Genomic DNA, 25,739 nt, shown 5'->3' on the forward strand with positions numbered 1-25,739 from the left:
ATTTTACCTTGAGTCGAGAACGGAAGTCCATCGGAAATTCTAGGGTCAGTCGAGATAGGGTTGTTTCTTGTTGATCCATGAGGTTTATTTGGTCTGTTCGGTGTGGTTCCAAAAGGCGGCGTGTTATTGATCGGTCTCGTTCTTATTCTGTTTACATGGTCGGTTGCTATCGTTGTCGTTTTTGCTGTTGATTTTGTTGTTTTTGTTGTAGTCGGCCTTTTCGTTGTGGGTGCTACTATAGTTGTTGTTGTTGTTCTTGGTATGTAATAAAAGCAGAATAAGATGGTACAGTTGTAACCTACGGGGTTGGCGAGATGTATAATCAATCTAGGTGAAAAGATAACAGTGGTAGATTTTCCACTTTAATCCTATTCCCTAGACGTTTTGGTTAAAAAATATATAATATATTACCATGGGGTCAACCTATGTACAACACGAACCGACATAAATCAACCTTACCAAAAGTTTGACTTATTTGAATGACTGAAAGTAAATTTATTTTAAAACTAATCGTAATTGGTATATAAAAGTCAAACATTTGCACTTACTGTAGTAAACTGATTTGATTTGATTACCATTAGTATTTTGTAAAGCAAACATCAAAAATAATGTCAATAAATTTCCACCAAAGAAACAATCGAAGCCAAACCTTTTAGAAAGAATGAGATAATTCCATTTTAGTTAAGTCTTGAACTAAGTGATTACATGGCTTCTGTTTTGGGAGCCTAACTGAAATAAGCTCCATCCAAACAAAGTTTAAAGGAAACCCCAAAACTAGCATTCCTAACATTAAAACTGTCTTACCTGACACAACTCAATCGGCTCAAGCATGTTACGTTCCTCGTTTCTTCTGATTTTCCATTGCTTCCCAGACAAGAGGTTACGCGCACATTTCCCTGGGTGAAAGCAAAAACAAGGAGTCAATAACACTGTTCTAAAGTCATTTTAGAATGACTAAGTCCCAGTAAGTCATTTAAAAAATAACCTCAAGTCCAAGTCAAGTCGTTTGCAACCAATAAGAAGTCAAATCTCTCCAAATCATTATGAGAGCAAACCAACTTTAAGTCAAGTCATTCACAATAAAATAAAACAATTAACTAATAAAGTTGGTAAACTTGTCCGATAATTATGAGAGATCCCCAAATAATAACAAAAACGCAATATATAGCAAGACAATTGTTTTACGTGCAACAATTAAGAAAAACAAAAAAAAAATTAATAAAAACACATCATTTTAACCCAAGTTATATGACAAAAGACTTAAATCACAAGTCAAGTCATTTGTCAAAAATACTTGAGGCAAGTCAAGTCATTTTGACAAAGAACAATTTAAGTCATACTCTAAATTTTAAATAAAAAAAATGGTTTTAAATTGCTAAAATTGATGATTTTATCCGTCACCAACATTTGATGTCCATCACATCGCAACCAATGTAAAACTGTTTGACGCGTTAACTTGAATTAAATATCTAAATTATAAGAAGGATGTAATAACAATAAACACGCTGAGTTCAAGTCATTTGCATAAATATATCGTAAAAGCCGAATCATCTGGTAAAAGTAGAAAAGGTTACATTTAGCTATAATGAATATCAGCCCAAAAACAACGAGTAAACAGACATCATCTTGATAAAGATTTCAGTCACATTATCTGATGATGAAACAAGTGCGTAAACGTCTTTATCAAAATGGTGTCGATTTATTCGACATTTTTGCCTTTGACGTTCATCCCAAGCTACATTACAGTTCCGTGCATAATGTACCATGTTTAAATAAATAAATAAAATACGAACTTAAGTTTACTAATTTACGAAACGATTGAAACACTGGCTTAAAATTACACTCACCTGCCGATAGCAGTATCTTGCCGAGGGCTGGACGCCAACACCACATCGAGTACTGCATCTTCCAACACTCGACCATTGACTCCAAGAACCAAGGCAGGTCGACCTGTCCAAGCACCTCACTGAGTCTTTACAGCGCACTCCGGACTTGCAAAGCACTGTTCGTTGGCGTGTGGCCTGGTCGCAAACCTGTCCTAACCTTTCGTTTGACCTGCACCCAGTTGTCTTTACCCTTAGGCTTTTGCAAGTGCATCTTTGGGCGTATCCGCTTGATATTGACAGTAGCGTTGCTATGAGTATTATTGCAAATGGCTTTAAATTCATATTTCAGATAAGTGCTAATTGTTTTAAAAAGGGTTGCTGAGAGAGCTGAAATTATTTGTTAGAACAGTTTATGAGAATGCTATAGCCAGGCAGTGGTTCTCAAACAGAAGTTGGGGGTTCGCGGAGAAGGGTTAAGCGGCCAGCATAACATCTTTAAAGTCAATGACTGATCAATGGTATTAGTCGGAACTCCTCCTTTTTAGTTCCAGTTTTTAGGTAGAGTAAAAGTAGCTGGTATGAGGACTGTTTATTATTTCAAGAATGGCAAATCGGTCTAAGTATGTAAACTATTTTAGAATAAATATTATTTTTGCTGCGATAATTATCAATATTAAGTTTCAGTGTTCACTTGTGATAGTTGCTACAACTGAAACGTTCAATTGCTAAACAAGCCCTAAATATTCATAGCTATCATTTTCGATTTTAAACTATATTGTCAACTGAGTTTATGCATTTATTTTGTTTTGAAATTATATAAAGATAACATTTATTGTGGTTTGTCCTATTGCAATTTACAACCTTTTAGAGGTGCATAATTGAATCCAGTGGTTAAAAGTTTTTTTTCGCGGCGACACAAATGCTAATAACTAGTTCGAATTAAATTAATATAAGCCAGGTTATCCACGTTTTCGCTTTGCTCTCGCCAAGTATTATTCAGCCCAATCCCAATAAATCTAATCAATGTACAATAGTAGTACATTGAACCTCAGCCAAATCAAACAGCCTGCCAAAAGCAACCTATTGGTAGAAAAACACTGATTTAATCAACTTCAAATTATTCTGATAGAAAGCATAGGTTAATACAGTATTACAGCTGAACTAGCCGTTTTAAACGTCTACTGGACTTTTCTGAATCGAACGAATTTATTTCGCTTGTCAGATGAGTTGTCATAACAAAGGTATTTATACAACTTATTAAATCACAGAAACCATCACCTCTATCAATCAATTGTTATTTGTCTCAATACAATTACGATGACACTGTTTAAGAGCAGTTACGTTGAATCACAGCCTTAAGTTCCTTCACTTTTAAGGTCAAATTCGTTTAAAATGCCTAAACTAGACAAAAGACAGCGCAGGCAAGTAATTATTTTATCGTCGGTAAATATTTGGTTTGGTGGTGGCAAATTTCCAAGAATAAATTCGCCACTTTTACAACGTTTCTAAAAAAGTTTTTTGTCCATTGTGCATGAACTTCCGGAATCTGCTTCAATCAATACATTGATTTTCGGTTTAAAACATTTGAAAACTTTCTGCATAACCTATTCGCCAATAACTTACAATTTTAAACACGGAAAAATCTCCAGCTGATGTATGCGTTCACATTGGCTGGCGTGTAAAAGCGTTGTGAAAAGTCAAATTAGCGTTGTAATTACGCCAGTCCGCGCGACAAAATGCAACTGTCACGATTTCATTTTCCTGTTGTCAGAAGCTGTGACGTCACAGGCACGTTGTGTGACAACATAAAGCGCCAGAGATTTTAAACATACCTACACCAAGAAAGTTTCTGTTTTTTCCACTCGATATCTTACTATTGTAAATTATTATTCTAAGGCTCAAACGGGTTTATATTTAAGTAGTTTCATATATATGTGCTATTTCTATCACGTCATGGTACGGAATTATCTAAATTCTAATTATTCAAAAAAATACTGTAAAATGTTAGCGACGCTGCTTTCGTTAGAAGAGCATTATTAGTCAAAAAAGGTTAGTTTCCCTGAAAAGAGTTTAACGAGCTGTAGAGTGATCAAAGTTGGCCCGCGAGTTCAGCTTTTATGGCGCGCGAACTGATAGTCAGCTTTGGTTCAATCTGGCAATATCACTTCAATTTTTGTTTTTTTAATTTTTTGTGTTGTAATTATTTCATAACTACCGTAACTGAACAAAGGTATACATTCAATAAAGTTGGTATATATGCCATAGAATAGACTATGTATAATTTGCCAGCAATAAGCCTAAGAATCGCAATTTAAAAACATTAGCCCGCAAGATAAAATAAACCTTGTTTTTGGCCCGCGATGAAAAGAAGTTGGACCAGCCTGTTCTATTATATTCTTGACACAATACCTTGCTCAGTAGCACCCCCGTCCGGTGACAGTTATTCGATATTTTCAAGGCTAGATGAGACAAAGAGCTATGTGGGAAATGTGGTGTTGAAACACCAGTCTTCTAATGACTTTAGTCTATGACTTGTCACTGTTTTCAAATGACTTAACTTGATTTTAGTCTTTCGGAAAAATGTCTAGAGTTAAAATTAAGTGTTTTCACCCAGCAATTTGTTTATAAAATTCGGTTATTAATCTCAGTTTTTGCACGTAAAACAATTTGCTTGCTATAGACAATAAATACTGTTACGGATGGCAGCGCAAAGTTACGTAATACCGTAAGAATAAAAAACAACTATTCTAAATAAACCTGAACCAGTACACAAAAATGTAGGTGAATCTCAGGCATTTCCGTAGGCAAAGTTGGCGAAAAATATGTTTTTGACGAAACCACGGCCTTGTTTACCCCTTTCTTCCTATGGACCCTCCCTAGCACAGGATAACACCCAGAACCGCAAAGGCATTTCTACCACGACATAGTTCCTGCATGATTACCGCACGATAACATCAAGCACTAAATTGACTGCTGAGTGACTCATTTTAGCAAGAACCTTGGTGCAGTTTATCGCCTGCGATTTGCGGACGATTAAATGTGGCCTTGGTGCTTTGTAAATACCAGGATGAAATTAACTGCATTAGGAAAACGTAAAATCCTTAACTGAATGACCATATGATCTTGTATTTCAGGTTTTTAAAGGCCAATCGGGAAACCTCATGTTGTAGCTCCTATCAATATTACGCAATCTTAAATAAAAACTTGCTTTAAAAAGTAGAGGATTGAAGAAAAGTATTATAAGGAACCTTAAACAAATTACAGCTTTAGATTTTAAAACATAAATTGGCCTTATTGTTGTAAAATGCTTACGTAGAAACTTGTGTGGTACAACCCAAAAATATATATTTAAGAAAAACGTTATTTAAAAAAAAATTAAAAAATTAAAAAAATCTATATATTTAAAAAGTCTTAGCAAGGACTAGTATTTATTTTTGAACTTGAAATGTTTTCCCATATCACTTTAAAGGGTAAACGAAAAAATACACCTGTAAGTGAATCGCCCTTGCATTATACGGTTGAACTTTAACGTCAAACAGAAGCAAAAGTTGAAGAGCAAGTATAGTGGCGTGAAATTTCGCAGCAACCTTATCTCCCCTCCAACCATCTTAAATCCCCTGATTGTACCTTATGACGCCCGTATCGCAATGTGGTCTTGCTTGCGCGACATTTCCTACCACAAAGTCGTTCCCACGATTTTTAGCAAATACAAGTCTTGGGTGTTATGCGTTCATGGGCATTTTTAGCCATTGGTTTTGGTGGTATTACTTGAAGGACGTCGTCTTGCTTTAAATTGACTTCACAGAGAACATAGACATCATATAAACTATATAAATGATGAGCAAATGAACGTTAGCACAGTTATCTTTTAAGTTTAGTCGGAAATAGGGCTCGATGGGACAGAACACTCGATTTAAATTCAACTAACGTATGTTTAATTCCAGCAGTTCAATTAAAACAGACTTATTTAGTCTATTAATTCGAATAGTAATCCTTGTTTGACAATGTTTTACAACAAATAGTAAAACGCCAAAGACAGAAAAACCGTTTGTAAAAAAATTTAATAGTATGACACAAAAAAAAATTAATCACATAGGAAAATGGCTGCAGCATTATACTTAGAACTTTCCCCAATTATTTGGCCATATTTCGAAATAAGCTTCTCAAAATTAGTTAAAATTACCAGTGGGTCCAAAGTGGTCTTCTAAAAAGTCAAGCTCTTTTAATTTTCTTTACTGGTAAAATGCTGCATGCAATTTCGGGTCTTCGGGCTAAATTTTTGCGCGGTTTGCTAAAATGCGCAACGCGTCGAAAATGTGCTGCAGTCTATTTGGAGTTCGAAAGTTTTCTGCTTGCAAAATAAACGCCGGAAAACAATGCGTTCGGCACATTTAAGGTGGATATTGTTGTATATAAATGTAAATCATATTTGAAAATAGCAATACAAGGGAAAAAGTTTAACATTTAAAAGTAAGAGTTTACTGTGAACACCTGATAAAATAAAGAGGTTTAGCAGGTTGTGCGCGAGTGCGTTGCGTAACCTGTGAGAAACGTAACACGTTTGCAAGACAACGATCTCAGGTTTGTCGCCGACACGCGATATAGAGATTACATGATAGACAAAGTCATACAGGAATGTATCAAAAAGCTGCAGAACAGGCCAACGCACCTGCTCAAGGAACCTGTATCCTAAAATCACATTTGAAAAGTTTTTTTTGCTATTTTAATAGCCTAGGGCAGGGGTCACCAAACGTCCATAAGGGGGCTGGATAACTGTAAGACCTGGTCATGGCGGGTCGGCTAACTGTAAGTTTTGTTGGGTTAGCATCGTTGCTGCAAGACTGAGCTCAATGGGTTTGCCCTTTGCCACATATTATTAACAAATAATGATGTTTGTTAGATTCTTAGATTGGTGCAAGTTTATAAATCGGTACCAACAGCAATAGCAAAATAAACTATAAATTATTTACCCTTCTCTCGATTTTTCGCCCTTGCAAAAATCATATGTACCCTGGGGACGGTGGACCATTCGCCGATTGAAGAAACATTGGCCAATAAGGGACAGAACGCTAGCGTCTTAAATCACAATTACAGTCGGGAAATGTAGAGAACTGTAATGATTGCGGTGTATGAAAAAAAAACGTAATGTTTACACTTAAACATTACATTTGGCGATATTTTTTTCTTTTACGTAATTCGGTAATAGGAGGGAATTTAAGATCACTGTCGGAAACGTAAGATCAAAAACATTTTATTTGTACTCTGAACTATTAAAAGTTCCAATTAAATGATTGAAAACAGTAAAAAATAATAGTTGTTGATTTGTCGAAAGATCTTTTGATTTTTTTGAAGACTAAAGATAAAAGATTTTTTTCTGGAAAGTTTGTTTAACGATTTAAAAATTGTTTAACGATTTAAAAAAACTTGCCCGAAAGAGTATTTTGCCAGATATAGTTTTTAACACAGTGATTTTCTGAATGCGCTGTTGGAGACACAATTAACGTCCTTGTTTCGCAGGTCGCCTACCAATTCAAAAAATAAGAATTCGGATTTGTGGCGAAATAGATCTCAGCAAGTCGTGAGTGTCGCACGCGGAGGCCTGTTTTGCCGAAAATAAATGCACTTTAAAACACCGCAGCGTTTCTCTCTAAACGCAAGAGTCTCGCGACGGCCATGGTTGTTTGCTCGAAAAACCGCATCGTGTTATGCCACAAGCGAGCAAGGCTTAGATCCCAAATCCAGAAGTAATTGCCTTTCGACGAATTTCCTCGTCGGGGAAACGTAAGGCTTGATTAACCGACCGACGGTAAACTTACAAGGCGAACAAGCTTAAATCGGGGCTTGGTTTGTGGCTTTCAAACAGGCGGGAACCAGGGACGTCATTTGGCTTCGCACGCATCCAATTATTATTATTGTTTTGTCGGCCAGAAAATCGTTTAAAAAAAGAGCGTTTTACAGCCTGATACTGCTGTGCTGGAAAATATGCCTATAAGTAATTCAAAACTCTGTCCCAATAGTTTGGAAAACAAACTATTTGTATTAAGTAGTTATGCAGACAAGCATGCAAGACTGTCACATTAACAAACAACTTATATAATATTGCCTAACACCTTGAAATCTTGTGAAGGGCAATCGTCAAGCTTTAAAACTGACGTTTTTTATAGTGTTTCTCCTATTTTTTTGGAGTTTTTTAGCGTACGGAAAGCTAAAAAAGAAGCACTACATAAGGTGCGTATGGAACGGAAACTGCCCACAGCCGATGCATACAAACTCGTTGTTTAGAGCGTTTTAAAGCGGCTTCTTGAAAGGCGCCGCCCACCGTTCTCAATTCGGAGTTCAAGGCGACCCATCGCGTGCAAAAGCTGCTTTGAAATTGCTAGCAGTCTCAGCCGCTGGCGGGGACTTTCCCCTTTCCGAGACAGATGAGGGATGGTCTGGTTATTTGCGATTCGAACGAGATGAGATTGGAATAGCTGCGGTCCATTTGGGAGTGAGTCCTTGCGAGAACTAACCTTGTTGGCCCCGAAAGGCGCAGCTAAGAAGCCGAAAATACCAAGTCCAAAGAGCCTGGAATAGAAACGCTTCCATCACGAGTTTAATTACTTGTCGAAATGCAATTTATCTGCGCGGAACGGTTTTTAATGGCGAAATGGCCTGACGCCTGATAAATTGGGAATTTTTCTCGATGCCACACGAACTTTGGATTAATATTGAAAAGAGAAAATGGTTGAATCGTGAAACCATATTTGTTATTTCATTTGGGCTTGGCACAATATTTGAATTAATATTTATTTTCTTAAATTTTTTTTATAGTTTCAAAGAAAAATTTGCGAAAATGGAAATACTTTATTTTGAGTAAAAATTAGGACTTTGATTATATCTCAAATTGCACACGCCATTTAGATGTTGACCTGTTTAAGGACGGGAATACAGAAGTTGCATAGCAAGTTGTAACCTTTATAAATCTTTATATGTCTAATTTCTGGACAAAGAATAGGCCAGGTCGCAATTCGGTGAAGTCAGAGAAAGGTTAACAATGTGTTTTTCAGCTAATTTCTCTTTAAACAGCGATATTTTTTAATGACAAAATAGGAAGCAGAAATACAATCAAGGCAAATCTTCTCGCTGACGACAAATAAGGACTCCTCTGAAACCTCAAATTAATTTCACCTACTTCCGTGTGGGCTTGATATGTATTCCACTCCTCAGCACACCCCTTGCAAGCATTTAACCTCAAAGCGAGAAGAATTGCGTGCAAACACGATTTATCATCGGGGCCCGGCACGATATTTCTCAAAGCGCACTTAAAATGCCTCGGTGATTTTAAAGCAAAAACACGAAGGATTCGTTCTTTGTACCGCGCCGTTCTACAATTAGGCCGAGGTCTTTGAGGTCACTATACTTGCTACGGCTCCTTTGGACGGACGAAGAGGCCAGGCGACGCCGCGAGCCAACGTGCAATTATAGCCGAGAGAATTACAACCCCCCCAAAGCTAAATTAAAAAGCTTACAAAAAATTGCGTTCCCCTTTAGATGAACTGAGTGCAAAAGTTCAAATCCGTTTTTTCGCGGAAGGACTTTTAATAAAAACGTTTGATTGAAATTAATTAGGCTTTCGGGGCCAACGCCCAATGAGTTCGCAAAATGGCTACCACGCCTGTACGTCGATAAAAAGTGCTTTTGACTGTAGGTAAAATATGGTCGTAATCGCCGCAATTAGCAGGCAAGAATCGATGGGAACGGGTTAAAATTTGGTGAGCGTGCGACCAATAAGAAACGGCTGTGGGTTTCGGGTGTTGAAGGGCGTTTATTTGCTAATTGGAATGACGCAAATCGGTTAAACCTTCACACGTATTTTGGGTGTTGTTGGGTGCGTTAGTTCAGACCTGTCTGTAGGGGCGGGAGTACAGTCATTGTATAATGTAGGCTGCAACCTCTATAACCCATATTTGGAAGGTTTTTTAAGGTAGAGTGTAGGAAAGGCAGCAATTCGCTTGCGGTAGCACGAGTTACGCCATTATTTATGCGACGAAGTTACATCATGGGACTACAACTTTAATGGTTATGGGCCAACCAAAGTCAATAAATTATGTGAAATTTGTCCTTTGCGAAATGATTAGGCAATGTTTTGTTTTACCACATTACTACACATTTAAAATTATTTGATAACCTATTAATCATTTTGTACTCGAAATGTGGTTTGAACTGTAAAGTGTTGGGACCGCGAGTTCTAAAAGATTGCTTTAAAGATTTTTCTTTCTTATTTCAACATTTAAAAGATGGTTTGAGATGCATTACTTTGATATGCTTTAACGTTTGTATAATAATTGTTTATAAAATACATACAGATTGTGGGTGTTACAATCAACTGAACAAAACCCGAAAAACGTAAATGGGCGCTACTGGATGTAGTAGCGTTACTCAACTTTTGGCCTTTCGAAAAACTCCACAAATCTTAGTCACGTTTTTCACATAAAGTAATCAATTTTGAAACGGCACGCGCGTCAGCAAAATCTCATTTCCAGTTCGTTGCAAAGAAATCGGCAATTATACGACGCGTTAAAGTATCTGCAAATTAGATCTCCGTTGAGCCTAATGTATTTTTAGAATAACTATAAACCGTTTCCTTTAACGTTCAAGAAATACGTGTTTATATAGATCGTGATTTAAACGTTGTTTGGAAGATGTCACTATAAAGTTTTTACTTTTAAAAAGGTAGACTAACTTGTTGTTTCTGATTAGGAAAATGTGGCAATTGTTATATGTAAAAATAAGCTTTGGCAAAATTAGAACTAGAATGTTAACAACAAACCCAGGGCTCAGGACACGAGACTCGAGCTAATTTTCTATTGGCCGTGGATATATTTTTTTTTTCTATAGGCCGTCGAGTTGTTTGAAACCGATTGTGTAACAAACAAACCAAAGCAGTCCATAAAAGTCACACGCATACAGCTTCGGTGCAAAGAAATAATGGGTAACAGAAAACATTGGAAATAGTTCAACCCGAGGAGTGTAGAAGGTCTGTAAAACATGTTTGACCCATTATACCTCGCTTTGGTGTGATTTAACGAACATGATTTACGGCCTAAGCATCTAGCAATATACAGCCCACATGAAAGTTCCTGATGTAATCTATCAAAGTCTGAAGGTTTGAAAAGCCCCGTGAAACCAAAGCTCGCATACAGAGCAGTTGTAAAGCAATTTTGTGTGAGCCTATTGGGGCAGAGGCGCGGCATACAACTGTAGCTACCCAAATTTTTTGGTCACTTTACTTTTATTACGCTGTTTAAACCTGCTGTTCTGATGGATCGATTGCTTTTGGCAGATCATGATTTAGACTTGTCGGTCAATGCGCTAATAACCTACACAGAGACTAGAAGTACATTAAAATCCAACCTGCACGTTTTACAAGACAACCGTTTCGTTTTTTGCCGTCCTTACTTTTAATTGTTTTTATTTTTATTTACACAAATCAAATGTTTAAAGCATACGTTTTTTTTCCTAGTTTGAAAACATATCATCAAACTATATACCAAACTTTCAATAAAACTATTTCACGAATTTCAATAAAACTATTTATGCAATAACTTTGTTTAGTAGGTCCCAAAGTACTGGCTTACTGTCAAAAGCCGATGGATACGTTATATGAATAATAAATATTGCTATATACTTACAGTCTATGTTAAACACGACAAATCTTCTACAAGTTTGAAAATTCGCCCAAACTAAACGGCTCGACCTTTAAACCGGCAGACTCAAGCAAGAAAACTTTTACGTCAAAACCTTTCGCAGCGGCGCTATATGTCGTCACAAGGGACCTGCACAAATCGCAAAACATGACGTAACAACCTTTCAACATATTTCTTTTACAAATTCATCATAACTTGGGGTTAATTAACGTTTTTCATACAGCCCTAATTTGCGTGTTTGGTATTTCGCAGACGTTTTGACCAAAGTTCAAAATCAAGCTGACTGCAACGTCACAATATACCTTGGGTGACGTCATTGCATATGCTTTGGCGTAGATAATTGGTAAAAACTAATAAGAAGCTTGTTTTGCGTGACAAAAGCAAATTAATCCGTTCCTACTTTCAGTGAATGCGCATTAATTATAATTATCGCTTATCCATTTGCTGCAAAAATTGAAAATGCAACAATATAAAGTTAAAAAAACAACTTTTATGGCTATACGATGACGTTAATTGGGATAATTGTAAAATATTGTGGGCGTACATAATACAAGTTTATGCCTCGAGATGACAAGCGTGCAAAAATTTACTTCCCAAAACGATTTTTCTCATAATAGCCACTTAAAGAGCAGATAAATGTCAAATGAGCATTGCGACTTTACATTTAGTAGGTCGCTTCAAATAGCAGTTCAACGACCAGCATGCTTATAGGCCTTGTTGCGATTTTAAAAGCAGCGATTAAATAAGGCCTCCAACCGCTAAAACTATAATATTCATTTTGCATCCTTATAAAGGAGTTTTGCTTTGTGATGTGATCTTGAAATTTTTTTTTTTTTTTTTTTTTTGTGATGTGATCTTGAATTTTTTTCTGTTGCATTAGCATGTTCAGCTGACCAAGAGGTAGATAAAATAGATGAACACCAATGGCCGGGAAAAACAACGACTCAGTAGTGGCTTAAATTGATTTTATCTCAATTAATACAACTGACAACCAATATGCAAGTAAAAAGGTGTTTGAAGCTTTATTCAAATTTAAATACGCTGTTTTCAACATTTAAAGCTTTTTAAAGACTATGAATGCTCGTCGTCATTCAACCTGAAGACCAGGTTAGCGTAACGTTGGAGCAGAAATATATCTGCCAAAGAAGCTGTTTTTTTATTCAAGTTTTTTTTTAAATGCGCAGTTGTAACGAATTTTGTGAACTTATGTCGCTTTTTGACAGACGTTTTTGTTTTATCAAGACATAAAAAATGTTAGAATTCTTGGTAAATTTATGAAGACTCGTTCACGTAATGACGGGGCAAGTAAATCAGTTTCTCATTTTATTGTTTGTGCAAAGTAAATAGGATTTAAGCAGATCATGTGCTATCACACTTAAAAATCATTGTTGGTGAAATTTATAGCAAGGCTAAACAGAGTGTTTACGCATTAACGGGACATTTACTAGAGCCTCGGAATCGTTTTAACTGCGCAGTTTCAACGGGATTCGAATATCGCATTTAAATTCCGACAAAAAGCGCTTTCGGCGAATTATCTCACAGAGGTTTTGGAGAAACGGCCATTTATAGTTTCGCTTAGGTCCATCCCTATATCACATACTCACGCAATCGCGACATGGCAGCGCTATAAAAGGGCAAGCCTGAAGAGAATTAAGTTGTGGCCATTAAAATGGCAACTTAATCAATCTTACCTTTTGTCGCGTGCGCACAAAAAATCACGTGATGTGTAATGTTTAAATGACTCTTCGGCACGCATTGTGAGGATTTTAAAGCAAATTTAGCAAAGCGTACGTGACCATTCAAGAATCAGCGGGTATTTTCGCAAGTTAAAAGACTAATCCACATACAACTTGATTATCACTTCAACAAACGTGCCTGCGTAAAAGTCACAAGGCCACGTCGCAAAGGTCACCCGAAAAGCACGTGGTTCACGGTCTCCGATTTTTTGTCTTTTTTCATCGCTTTTTTTTCGAGACCGCTTACCACCGCCTCAGCCCGATTTTCTTTTTTCGCGCTGTGACGAAGACATAAATACCACGAGCGTTTGCGATTTACCAGCAGTAGCGCGGAGAGTTGAGCCGATTCCTTGACTTCCTCCCTCCCACTGACTTTTGCAGAGTGACGTGAATCGTGTCTGCTCTCGCGAAAATCTGTATTTCTTAGGGGAAGTTTTTCTGTAAAAATGCTAGAGAGTAATTTAAAAGAAAAAAGTTCGATTTAGGTCGCAAAATATGAACAATAATTCGAGGAAAATGGATTTTTTTATTTTGAGTCTTTTTTGCTATGAGTGATCTGTGGTTTCGTCATTAAATGCCACTTGGGGCGTGAGCGTTAAAGTTAATTTTTAAGTAATTGTGGGTGGAAATGACGTAACTCTGTTCCAAAAGTCTGGTTAAAAACAGATTATAACTTACGTAAGAATGGTGTCTGCGTATGTCAAAAAAATGCAATGTAATATAAGATATTCTAAAACCTGAGGTGTTCTAACTACATTTTTTTAGTTCGGTCTCTGTGTAATTTACGTGCCTACTTCGAATATGTAGGATGTTAGTTAATTCTTAAGAAGTTTGATTTTGGGTTGAAAAGTTTAGAACCTGTTGAGTCGTTGTATTTCTAAACATCTTTACTGTCTAAAATTTTGGTGTTGAGACTCGTGTTGTGTTCCTTCTCACTTTTCCTACGATTTGATGTCTGACATTTTGCTGCTTGAGACTTTTCAATCCGTGACGCAATAATATTGCGAGAGCCAAAACAATAGTTTAACCTATCGTGTTATATGCCCAGCAAGGCAACTTGTACGAAATTGTAAAGGAACAAAACACATGGAATAACCATGAGAAATAACCGATCGTATCGGGATGCGGTATTGAGCTTTGAGATTTCCCAAAATATTTTTAGCCTGTGGCTTTTCATTGGTTCCGCTTCCAGTGTTGGTTCCTGATAGAAAGTGGTAGACCATCAGGGATTGTGCAACTTTGTAGCGATATCCTAAGAGATGGTTGCTAAGTGATATTTCTGATTTTGCTTCTGTTCGTTATTCTAAACGTACTATATATTATGTTTGCGTTTTGTGTTGTAAAGCACGAATGTTTTTAACCTTATAGCAAGGTAGTTCCCCTACATTTTATAAAAATGGCTAATATTGTCATGATATACAATTAGTCTCGCCTGGGACGCTTTTGTTTGTCATATACCATTAAACAAAGGTTTACTAGCTGTTCTTGGTATTTATTGATTGGGCGAATATAATAACCTTAAAATTATAATTATTATATTGTCTAATTAGGATTAAGGCATAAATTTTATATCATCCACAAGAAAAGAGTATAATTGCGAAATAGCTATTCTGTTAAATTTAACTTTCACGAAACTTAAGAATAGCACTATTGGTTCCACAAGTGTAAGCTAGGTCTGGAAATCTTAAATCTTAGCACGTAACCCAGTGTTTCTCCTTTCTTCGCCGCGACCAAAATTCTAAGCGTAGACATAACGAAACTTTGGCAACCCTATTCTCTTCACTGAGATTTTTGTAAGCTTAAAGCGAACAAAACACATACAGGACAATAGCATAAAAAGGTTCGATTTGGATAAAAAAAACGACTTTGTATTGCCGATAGGCTACATTCGGCGATCAAACTAAATCCAACAGGGATCAAACCTTTGGTCGATGTCCATAAATATGGGATCAGGGCCGATACGAGATGCCAAGCGACAGTACCGCTACTGGTCGGATACCTGGGTGGTATCGGTGCAGGTCCGATACTCAGTTAATACAATAATTTCAGGCATGATTTGCGATCCGATGAAGCGATTTAACCTTTTATTGAATCTTTTTTTTAAATTAACATGTTGGTAACTAAAGTCCTTAACGCTGAAGCAAATTTGTGCGCAACGACAAAAAAAAATACCTTTAAACGTTTGAATTTCATTTATTTTGCTTATTGAAGCATAGGAATGAAGTTTTCTTTGGTATCGGATCGAATAGCGATACTTTTTGTCTAGAATATCGGTTATGAAAAAGTATCCGAGAATCGAACATTTCTAGTCGCGACGTATCGTTTGAAAACCACTAACATAACCGCTCGGATGTTTTTGTTCCAGATTTCACGCTAAGGTGGTCCCCTAACTTTAACAAACCTTTGAAATGCACAAATCAACCCTGTTGGCGCTAGTTTTGGCCGGTCACTGCCTAATTTGCGCAGCCATCAGCGAGTTATCCGACCCCTGCCTCAACAAACAACTGTGCTACTGGTCGTGCAAGGTCGTCCACACCGTGTGCAGTCAAGCAAAGGACTGTGACACGTCAGGCGTGGCCAGGCTGGAAAAGCGGGTCGAAAGATTGTCAGGTTGGAAAAACTAGTTTTAACACACTGGAAACGAAGTGGTAAACAAACTATTAAAAAATGCTATTAAATTATAGCTATTAAAAATCATATATATTTATGCAAACCGTACAAATAGCGTGAGGCCGACGAATTTTGCGTAACTGTGCTTACTTAGAATAAGCTAATCGAGAGCAATTTTATAATCAGGATAAGATTTATTTTGTAAAAATATTAGACTTTTTATGCAATTTCCAAGTTATAAGTGTTGTTACCTTTTAACACGAATTATTAAAAAACAGTTAACTCTTTTAATAAGGGCTGGTATCAATAGACTTCTTACATATGGTGTAAACAAATCACTGTAGAAGACCTATACCCCAATCAAGTCATTTGATACATAGCTTAAGTAAATAACTCAAATCCTAAAACTCAAATAAGTCGACTCCAAGTCAAGTCATTGACAATAAGTAAAACGTTAAACTATTAAAGTTGGTAAACTCGCCATAACACTGTCAGTAGATGATAGATAGTTTATTTTTGCAAAGTTGAGAAACTTTTTATTGTCAATAGTCATGACGCAACAACAATAAGTGACGCAACTGCTTTACGTCGAACATGTGACAATGATTGAAATTTATAGTTTTTAACAAATGGCAGACGTAACAGGCGACCTTTTCACTCCGCGTTTCGCATACATTTTAGGTTTCCACTTCCCGGCAAATGTTCTGACTATAAATGCTGAAAACGTTTTTATATTTTTAGAGGCTCTGCGAAAAGTGAAGACGGAAACGAAAGGTAAGAAAACGTTTAAAAGTTAAACGCCGGATGGAAACTAAGCCGTATAATCCACATGGGCATGTACTGTGATCGCTAACGTAGTAGCGACAGATGATTATACGGAATAATCTTCAACCAGGATGTCCGATAGTATCGTATCGCAGCCGACGGCAAATGATAGTATCGCTACTCGTCCCATACTAGGTGCCAAGCCGATACTAAATTAGTATAGCATTTCAGACTTGATATACGGTCCAGGTTTTAAACTTGAAACGTAAATTTATTATGAAATGGCTGGTTCACAACTTAAGGTAACTTAATTGCCTAATATTTTGCTTATTTTTAAATCATAGTAATGACGTCATTTGGTATCGGATCTGATCGCGATATTTTTTGTCGATAATATCGGGTATCGGTTTTCGAATAAATGTCAAGTATATCAGACATGTCTCTAGACATAATTATAACCCATGCGCCTTCGGAAAGGCTATTGCCGAAATTAGTTGATTTCATTAGGATTGTAGTGCAAGGAAAGCAAGGCCAATTTTAACAAATTATTTCAAAACGACACATTTAAAAAATAAACAATTCAGCACTTAAAATAGGCAACACGACTAGCAGCCAAGTTTAAATCTAGCCCCAAATGATAAAAACGTGGACACTAATTTACATTTATGTATAGGATACCTCGTTTACCCTTGTTCACGTCGGACAGTTTTAATGTTCCTGTTAAGTTTGGAACCCTCCTTCCAGTTATGTCATTTCAGAGAAATTCCCGTCACCACCTGCCTAATGGGGTCGGGGCAGTTCGTTCTTCGAAAGTCGTGCCTCGTTAATTTGCCAGCAAACGATCGTCTCACACAAAAAAAACTGGCCTGAATTCGCAAGTTGAAAGCACTAACTTGTTTTTTTGAAAGCACGTTTAAAAATAATAATAATCAACTCTTTTGATAATTGTAATTGCAATACCTATCCGGTATTAGCGTTTTATAAGATTGGCAAAATCTGTCCTTCACAATAACACTGTCGTTGTCGTAAACGTTCGTTAAACCGCTACAAGGAACTAAACTTTTCAAAAACAGTCCGTCCTGTCAGTGTTTAAGGGCTTTTTCACCGATTGAAAAACCTCACAAAGAGGTAAAAATAATAAAAATTGCATTGCGAATATTTTATCATTATCCTAAACCAAACCTTTGAAAACCTACAAAAAAAGCAAAGTTGTTACTCAATCATAAAAAAAAATCATTAATGGTCCCAATAAATTGCAAACCTTTTTTGAAAGGCGTAGAGCGTAAATACAGTTGGTTAGCTAAGCAATTTATGTCCCTTAAATATTACAAAAACGTGTGAAACAGGTATGTTTAATAGAAAAACATTACTACCTGTTTATACACGTAAAACAGGCGATCGTATACGGCCTTTACCCCTACTGCTCAAGGATATGCCATCGCGGATATTATGTTGGTATAGCTAATTAACTTGTTGTGATGCTTAAGGAATTTAAGAAACACATCCCAGCAACATGTCAGAGTAACCGCAACTTCCGACACGATCCTTTTAAGGCGGCGACGAAACGTCAGTAATTAGGCCGTTTCTGCCCGCAATGCTGCGCGTTATGTTCGAAGATCAAAAGGTGCATGACACTGCAATCTGAGGAATGCCCGATCAATTAATTGTCGACTGCGTGCGAACGCTGTTTAGTGTTTCATGTGAACGCCCTGCTTTCGATTCAAGCATACGCCAACTAATACATCAGGAACACGCCCACTTATACGCTCCACTTTGACACACTTAAGAAAACAGCCGGTCTTCTTTTAATTTCTCAACCTTGGTGAAACGAATTAAACCGCCTGTTTTTGAAGGATGTTCACTAGGAAATGAGATGGAAAAGCGAAAAAAAAATAGTGGTTTAAACCTTAGGTAAAAGTAGAATGCTTTTCTTACCGTAGCGATCAATATTTTCAGTGGTGACGTCACAAAGTTACGTCATCGCGGGGCGTATAAAACAAGTAACGTTAGGAAAGCTGTGGTCATAGTTCGATGTCGTGCACAAGTACGCAACTAACATTAAATCGTCGTTTAACATCTTTAGTGGAAAAGCCTGGTAAAAAAAATACTTTTTTTTTACATTTGAAAACTTTTTTACCGTAACGCCGTTCCGGGTCGTGCCAACTTACTTTCACAACTGTTTTTTCACGACTGGTAGGCCTGATGCCTTAAAAATGTATAGCATGTTAAAAAAAACACTGCTAGACGCCCAACTATATATATTCCACTTTTGGACACTTTTAAATCAGCCAACACATTTTGTTAATTTGTTTTTACGTGGCCTTTTTCCACCTTCATCAGGGTGGCAAAATAAAGGTGTCGCCTAATATTGACGCCTTTAAACTAGCTAAGGGTTTGACAAACGGCCTAAAATAGATATATTGAAATGTATGCTTATTATAGCTTTAGAGGTGATAAGTATGAAAAAGAGCCCGCTGCTATTTTGGCATTAGGGCGTGATTATAGGTAATTGGTTTTAAGCTCCTTTCGCCACTGAGATCTACGCCACCTGGAGCGGTTTGTTTCTCGCGTGAGATAAACATCGAGAGATAGATCTAGCTGATAAATATTTTCTTAGAAATTAGGACTGTAGCATTCGCCGTTGCCATTACAAGAAGCATGCCTTATTGTGTTTGTGTCTTTCAATAATAGTTGCAACCTGTTTAGAAAATTAATTTTTTCAATTAGTATTACCAAATAAGTACTAAACGTTTGTGAATAAAAGGTTTTCCAAAAAACTTTTAATTTTTGTTAAAGCTGATCATTAGAAGGCCGTTTCTTGAATTGGTTGATTGTCGGAGTCTGTTTTTTTGTGACTTCTATCAATCTTTAGGCAAGTTTTTATTTTTATTTATTTTTTTTACCTACGTTTGAAACGATATTTCAAACTTACCTAGTTTAAATTTTAACGGGAAAAGTATTGTGTTACGATTTTCCAAATCAATTTGCATAGTTTGCAAACTTTTCAAACCCAGGTTTCAAGCGCTTATCCGGCGACCATAACAGGGTTAGATGAAGGTCAAGCAGCTGTTTGTTAAGTGGCCCGTACAAACCGGTTAACGTATACCAGTCGTGTCGGAACTTAATATCGCGTGACAGCACTTGAAAGTGACTCGCATTTCACGGAAACGAGGTCAAGGTTGCTTCGCACGCTTCTACTTGAGCTACTCTACTTTAAGGCGGCCACAAGAAAAGAGAGCGCTTTTAATCCGGGTCGACGCCGGGCAATTATTCCGCGGCGGCACACGAGCAATATGTTTCGGCGGTTTTGTTTGCGCGTAGGTCGCGGGCAAGAAACTGCGTCGAAATTGTTTCGCCACCGCGAACAGATGCGCTTGCGAAAGGTTGGAAATTTGGAATTCCAGTTGCGGTGACATGAGAAATGTCTCATTTTGAACATTTTTCTTCACCTTTTCTTTAAGTTCGACGATTCAAAGTAAACCTTCTTGAAACTGTAGCGAAAAAATGTTGCGGACTGAAAGATGTTTTCCAAGCTCAGATTACGTGATATTCACCAACCAAGAGATCAATCAGGAAACCATGCGGTGGTTTAAGACGGGTCAAAGAAGTGTTTCCGGGCTTAACAGGCAAAACTTTGAGATTAAGAACATAGTACCTTTGTTGCTAACAATTATGGATAGAGTGCGGAGTCCTCGCCTTTATACTCAAAATACAACGAAGAGTTACATAAAACTTTAAAGCATAGTGGTTGGTGGTTGTGATTAGTAGGAACGTCAAAGCCCATGTAGAAGAAGCTTATAGGCAGGGATGGGGGGCGATTAAACGCACTCCATAACCCAATTTCGGCGGAAAAATAAACTCCTGAGACGAGAGTCAGACTCCGGCCAACTTTGCCGACTTCAAGTTCCCAATCAGGCTCCGACTTAACAAACTTGTATTCCACCGACTCACGTGGCTAATATAGGGTGAATATGCAGCAATCCACTCGAGAGGGGTCATGTAACTTATCCATATAACCCATGTTAAGAAGCTGAAATAATGTTCTTAAAATATATTTTTTTTTACTTAAAAATAAAACGCAACATAAAAATTAAACGAAACAAGCCAAATATATCAAACACGTGTAGTGTGTAAAAAGCCTGGACGGTGTTTAAATATCCACACTTTTCACCTACAGACTGCAGTGGGGTGGAAGCAAATGGGCGTTGTTTCTTCCTGATGGATGACGAGGGAAAAAAAGACATGCTGCCTTACCACGAGGCCATGGTGGCCTGTACCCGGCGCAAGGCGCACCTGGCCCACCTGGACAGCGCCAGCGTGTACAACCGGGTGTACAAGTACATCGAGCGGAACGCCAACGACTTTCTGCACTCGGAAAAGCAATACGTCATCACATGGACGGGAGCGTCGTACGAGGTGAGAATAGAACAAGATGTAGCACAGACACACAGACACATATATACACACATGTATAGAAGTAAACTGACCAACAGTACACGCATACGAACAAAGACAGACAAACTACGCACAAACACGCACACATACCCATACATATGCACATATAAATAGATATATACAGATAAACATATACACTCACCCATACGCCGTAGGAAAACACACAGACTACAGAGGTACATACAAACAAACATACACACACATGTATATATATATATATATATATATATATATATACACACGCATGCATAAAAGTTACCGGACAAACCGGTTCACGAAAACAAAAAAGAAAAAAAATGAACCTCAAACAGGAACATACATTAGCTCACTTTAAGACAAGCTCGGAAGTCGATTAATTTCAACTTTTAAAACGTCTAAAGCTGTTAATCCAATAAGTAAAATATCAGAAGAACTTTGCCAATCAGATTTCCAACAGTGTTGGCGCATTATATTTTGACTTGGCTATTTTCGACAGAACTCCACGGTTTTCATGGGCAAGCGAGCCTCCAGCTTCGTACACTGGGCCAAGCATCATCCGTTCAACATCCCACAGCGGAACAAGATAGCCCTGGCCGTTTCATTAAAGGGTGGTCAGAAGCATATGCTCGATGTGATGCCAAATTCTAGCTTTTACCCTCTCTGCGAGCAACAACTGAGAGGTAAAGAACCTAGGGGCTCACTGTACGTCGGTCCCATAGCTGTAAGAAATAAATGAGTGCGGGTTGCGAGCGCTGGGATCGAACCAGCAACCTCATGCATGCGCCGAGTTAGGTTACGATCTGATGTCGCTGCTGCGATATCCGGATTTCGAACTGTTTGGCATTTTTCTTGGAAACACTGCTTCTGTATTATGGAAAGTAACATAATTGAGCCATGTTACAGCAGTGTTGTAAACAAGTCTTTTTAAAATGGCTCCCAGCAGTCAGGTCATTCGTGAAATAATTCAAGTCCATGTCAAATCCTTTCAAACAATAACTTGAAGTCAAATCACTGCTATAAAAATACAACGATAAATTTGTAAAATTAGTAAACTCGGTCGATAATGAGCAATACGCCAACTACAAAATAACGAAAACGCAACATAAAGCAAGCAAATTGTTTTGTGTGCAAAAATTAATATAGATAGCTCAGTTTTATAATGAAATGTTAAATGATAACACTTAATTTCAACCCAGGTTTTGACTCTAAGATGTATTGCCAAGTCAAGTCATTTGCAAAAAGACTTGAGTCAAGTCATTGAAATCATTAGTGACAGGCCGCTGAGCTGGACTATTAAAACTCTTGGATGGCTTTTTGGACTTAAGTGCACGTGCAATCAAGCCCGCAATTGTTTTGCAAGCATTCGTACAAGTAGCGACATATACAACCACGGAAGTAATCGCTGCTCTTATTGGAACCGACTTTTTCTAGTCATTATTTCTCAGAAAAAAACATTTATTGCCCTTTATAGTAAACGTGGTAATTTTCGAGAAAATAGTTGTGCGTTCCTACTAAGTAAAAGGGCGCACAGTTTCTTTCTAAATGCCCCTTTTTTCGGGTATTAGTGAAAACAAAAGTTGTAGCATTCAACGAAATTTAAATGAAATATGTTTTTAGATAATCACAGTTTTTAGTGTTTAAAGTCCAATTTGTTTCCTGTGTGACCAAGTTTCTTAAAAACTAACCATGTCAAACTTTATTGCCGAACATAGAAAAAAATCTAAAAATGTTTTACTTCAAGGAAAGCTCACAGTTTAAATACAAGCCTTTAATTACGTCTCACCTCGTTTCGCGAGAGACGGCTTTTCCGAATGAAGCGCCGAATGTTGTTCCAAAACGATTGCTACGTTTTTACCCACTGTACAATATTAACCACTTGCTACTTTTTGTAACGCTTTTTGCCCTTTAGCATGCTGATGCGTTGTCACACCAGTCGCGATCCCTTTGCGTTTTGAACAGCGCCCCTGTTGAAAAGTATCTAAGAGTGTGTGTTAAAAAATATTCGTGCTATAAAGCTTTGAGTGTAATGTCAAAACAATTACTACAAGCTTTTAAAATACAGGTTTAAAACACAGGTTTAAAACACAACCCTGAAATGAACCATGTGTAGCTGTTTTCCAAATCGCATTTTTTTCCATATTTTAGTTTGCGAAGGCGTCCTCTACCTGTCGCGCTGCTTTTTCCTGCTGGATTCCCGCGGCATCCCGGACATGAAGACCTTCAGCAACGCCCAACAGGCCTGTCGGGCCAAGCAGGGTAAACTGGCCCTTATGGACAGCGCCGTGGTGTACGACACCGTGTACGAGTTCGTACTCAACAACTCGCACGATTTTCTGCACACACAGCATGAGTTTGTTGTCGCCTGGACAGGAGCTCTGTATACGGTGAGTTACAAAGTCTTGCGATTGTAATGGTTTAATTAGGTCATGGGTCACCAAATACGACTCGTAGCATGTCTTAGCCCATTTTTTTTTTGGTAACGATATAAAGGCGTTTTGCGCTTTTCAAGAAATAATATTTTCTTTGTAATATAGCCTTTGTATTGAAAGCAAGACCTCTCCAACCTAAAACTTCAACAAAATATACGAACTGTGTGGTGTTCTTAAGGTTAGTTTTTGTAACGCCACGTTGGACTTAACTTTGTGACGTCAACTTTTGACGTTACTTTATTACGTCACGTTACACGTAACTTTGTGACGTTATCTCCAAAAACACGTCATGCCCCCCCCCCCCCCAACAAAGATGTCCCAAATCCGCCTAACATTTACTTGCATTGCACAAAGATAGGTTCCCACACTGATAGGATATCGAATAAAATGTATACACTCGCATAACACAATCCAAAACTTGACGCAGAACTCAACTCTCTACCTCGGCGAGCGAGTTTCTCCCTTCGTACGTTGGGCCAAGTACCTCCCGGTCCAGTCGCCAAGCAACACGCGCGTTGCCATGGCAGTGGCGCTGGAGCCAGACCGCCGGGACATGATTAACGCACGTCCGACTTCCAAGTTTTATCCGCTGTGCGAGAAGACGGTGCGGTAAGAGGCGGAAACGAGGATTTTGAAAGAGTAATTTGCGGAAAACGGACGAAGGGCGTTTAAAGACGACGCTCGCCTGAAGAAAGGTTCCGAACAAAAACGATTGTTTACCGGAAAAGTTTTTTTTTTTTTTTTTATTTGTATGTGTTTTTGTGTGAGCAGTTCGACTGTATCGTTGTAAGTATTCTATGCGTGTCAAGAATTTTTTTCTTTTTTTATACTGTATTTATTGAGTTGACATTTGCGATCGCAAAGCTAAAATAAACGCACTTTCATATGAATTTTTATTTTAGCTGAGCCAAATTAAACCTTTCAAAAATATAACTTGGAATAGTTTAAAGCAAGGGTCTCAAACACGCGGCCCGCGAGAACATTTTGTGCGGCCCATGTCGAAGTTTTGGATTTTCAAGTATTTGACAATACTCAAGTGCCACATATCTTTTTTCAGTTTTGAAAAGTTAAAGTTCCCTCTAAAAATGCCCCAAAAAACTGAAACTAATCATTAAACTTCACCATCCATTCTCCATTAAACGTTAACATTTATGCGGTGAAAGATCTGCTATTACGTCACATTGCCTATTCACATCTGTAAAGTTGTCACAATAACGTTGGAAACTGCGCCGGCCAGGTGTTAGTCAAAATGGTCATAATGTTCAAATTGATTGTCGAGGTGTAGGCTAGCCTAGTATTGAATTAACCTTGTCTTCTGCTTCGAAAATGAGTGAAATCACAGACGAAAATAAAGTTTTTTAAGATAAAAGTAGGAGGAGTTATATTTTGTCACCGCGGTCAGAGATACTAGTCATTGCCTTATTTGCCAGCAAAAAATAACGGCGCTCTTTCACTATTGTATGTAAAAATTTTTTTTCAAATACCGCATACCACAACACGTATTGTTTGGGTTAGGGTGCGGGTTAGCGTTTGGTTGAGGGTGGGTCAAGTTATTATTAATAATAAACATAATATTACTTGACCCACCCTCACCCAAACGCTAACCCGCACCCTAACCCAAACAATATTCGTTGTGGTATGCGGTATTATTATTTTTTTTTTCCATAACTTTTCACGTACAATAGTGAAAGAGCGCCAAAATAACTGTGATGAAGGAGTACAGTAAAACATGTGTCGGCACTTCGAAACAATGCACCGCGATAAATATGATGCTTACCAGGACAAAGTAAGAGACAGAGACAACTAGAACCAGCATTTTGCAAACAAAAAGGTTTCTTGGCCAATATTAGGCAGTCCACATCTACAAGCAACTCTGAGGTTAGTTTCTGCTGACAAGTTGAAGGCCCAATATCGAGGTCCTTGTCCATGAAAAAGCTGCCAGTTATAGCCAGAACAAACAAAAAACTAGTCTAAATCATCAGCCTATTGTTCTTGTTGGTTGACATTTCATTGTAAATTGCGGCCCTTGGGCATTTTGCACGTCCTCATTTGGCCCCCAGAGCAATTTGAGTTTGAGACCCTTGGTTTAAAGCAAGAGTCACCAAACTACGGCCCGCCGGTTTAATTATTCCGGCCCGCGGGATATTTCCGAAAACACAGTTATTAGTAGTTTTAGCAGAAATGTTTGATACAAGCCAAACTATAGTTTTAATTTTGGTGAAATGTCAACTGAGTCAAGATTTCATAAAG

At 37.8% G+C, this 25,739-nt stretch overlaps 1 protein-coding gene across 1 annotated transcript; it reads left to right on the forward strand.

Annotated features, from left to right (window-relative positions):
• Nucleotides 1–15,620: 15,620 nt before the first annotated feature.
• On the forward strand, nt 15,621–24,367 carry LOC146146997 (uncharacterized). The gene is made up of 6 exons (XM_083388352.1): nt 15,621–15,861; nt 16,603–16,635; nt 20,804–21,042; nt 21,557–21,740; nt 23,206–23,444; nt 23,917–24,367. Exons 1-6 carry the CDS (start codon nt 15,660–15,662, stop codon nt 24,100–24,102), a joined length of 1,083 nt encoding a protein of 360 aa, XP_083244478.1. The 5' UTR covers nt 15,621–15,659; the 3' UTR covers nt 24,103–24,367.
• The last annotated feature ends 1,372 nt before the right edge of the window (nt 24,368–25,739 follow it).

The sequence above is a fragment of the Ascidiella aspersa genome, chromosome 4 (genome assembly GCF_963924565.1).
Source record: "Ascidiella aspersa chromosome 4, kaAscAspe10.2, whole genome shotgun sequence".
NCBI lineage: Eukaryota > Metazoa > Chordata > Ascidiacea > Phlebobranchia > Ascidiidae > Ascidiella > Ascidiella aspersa.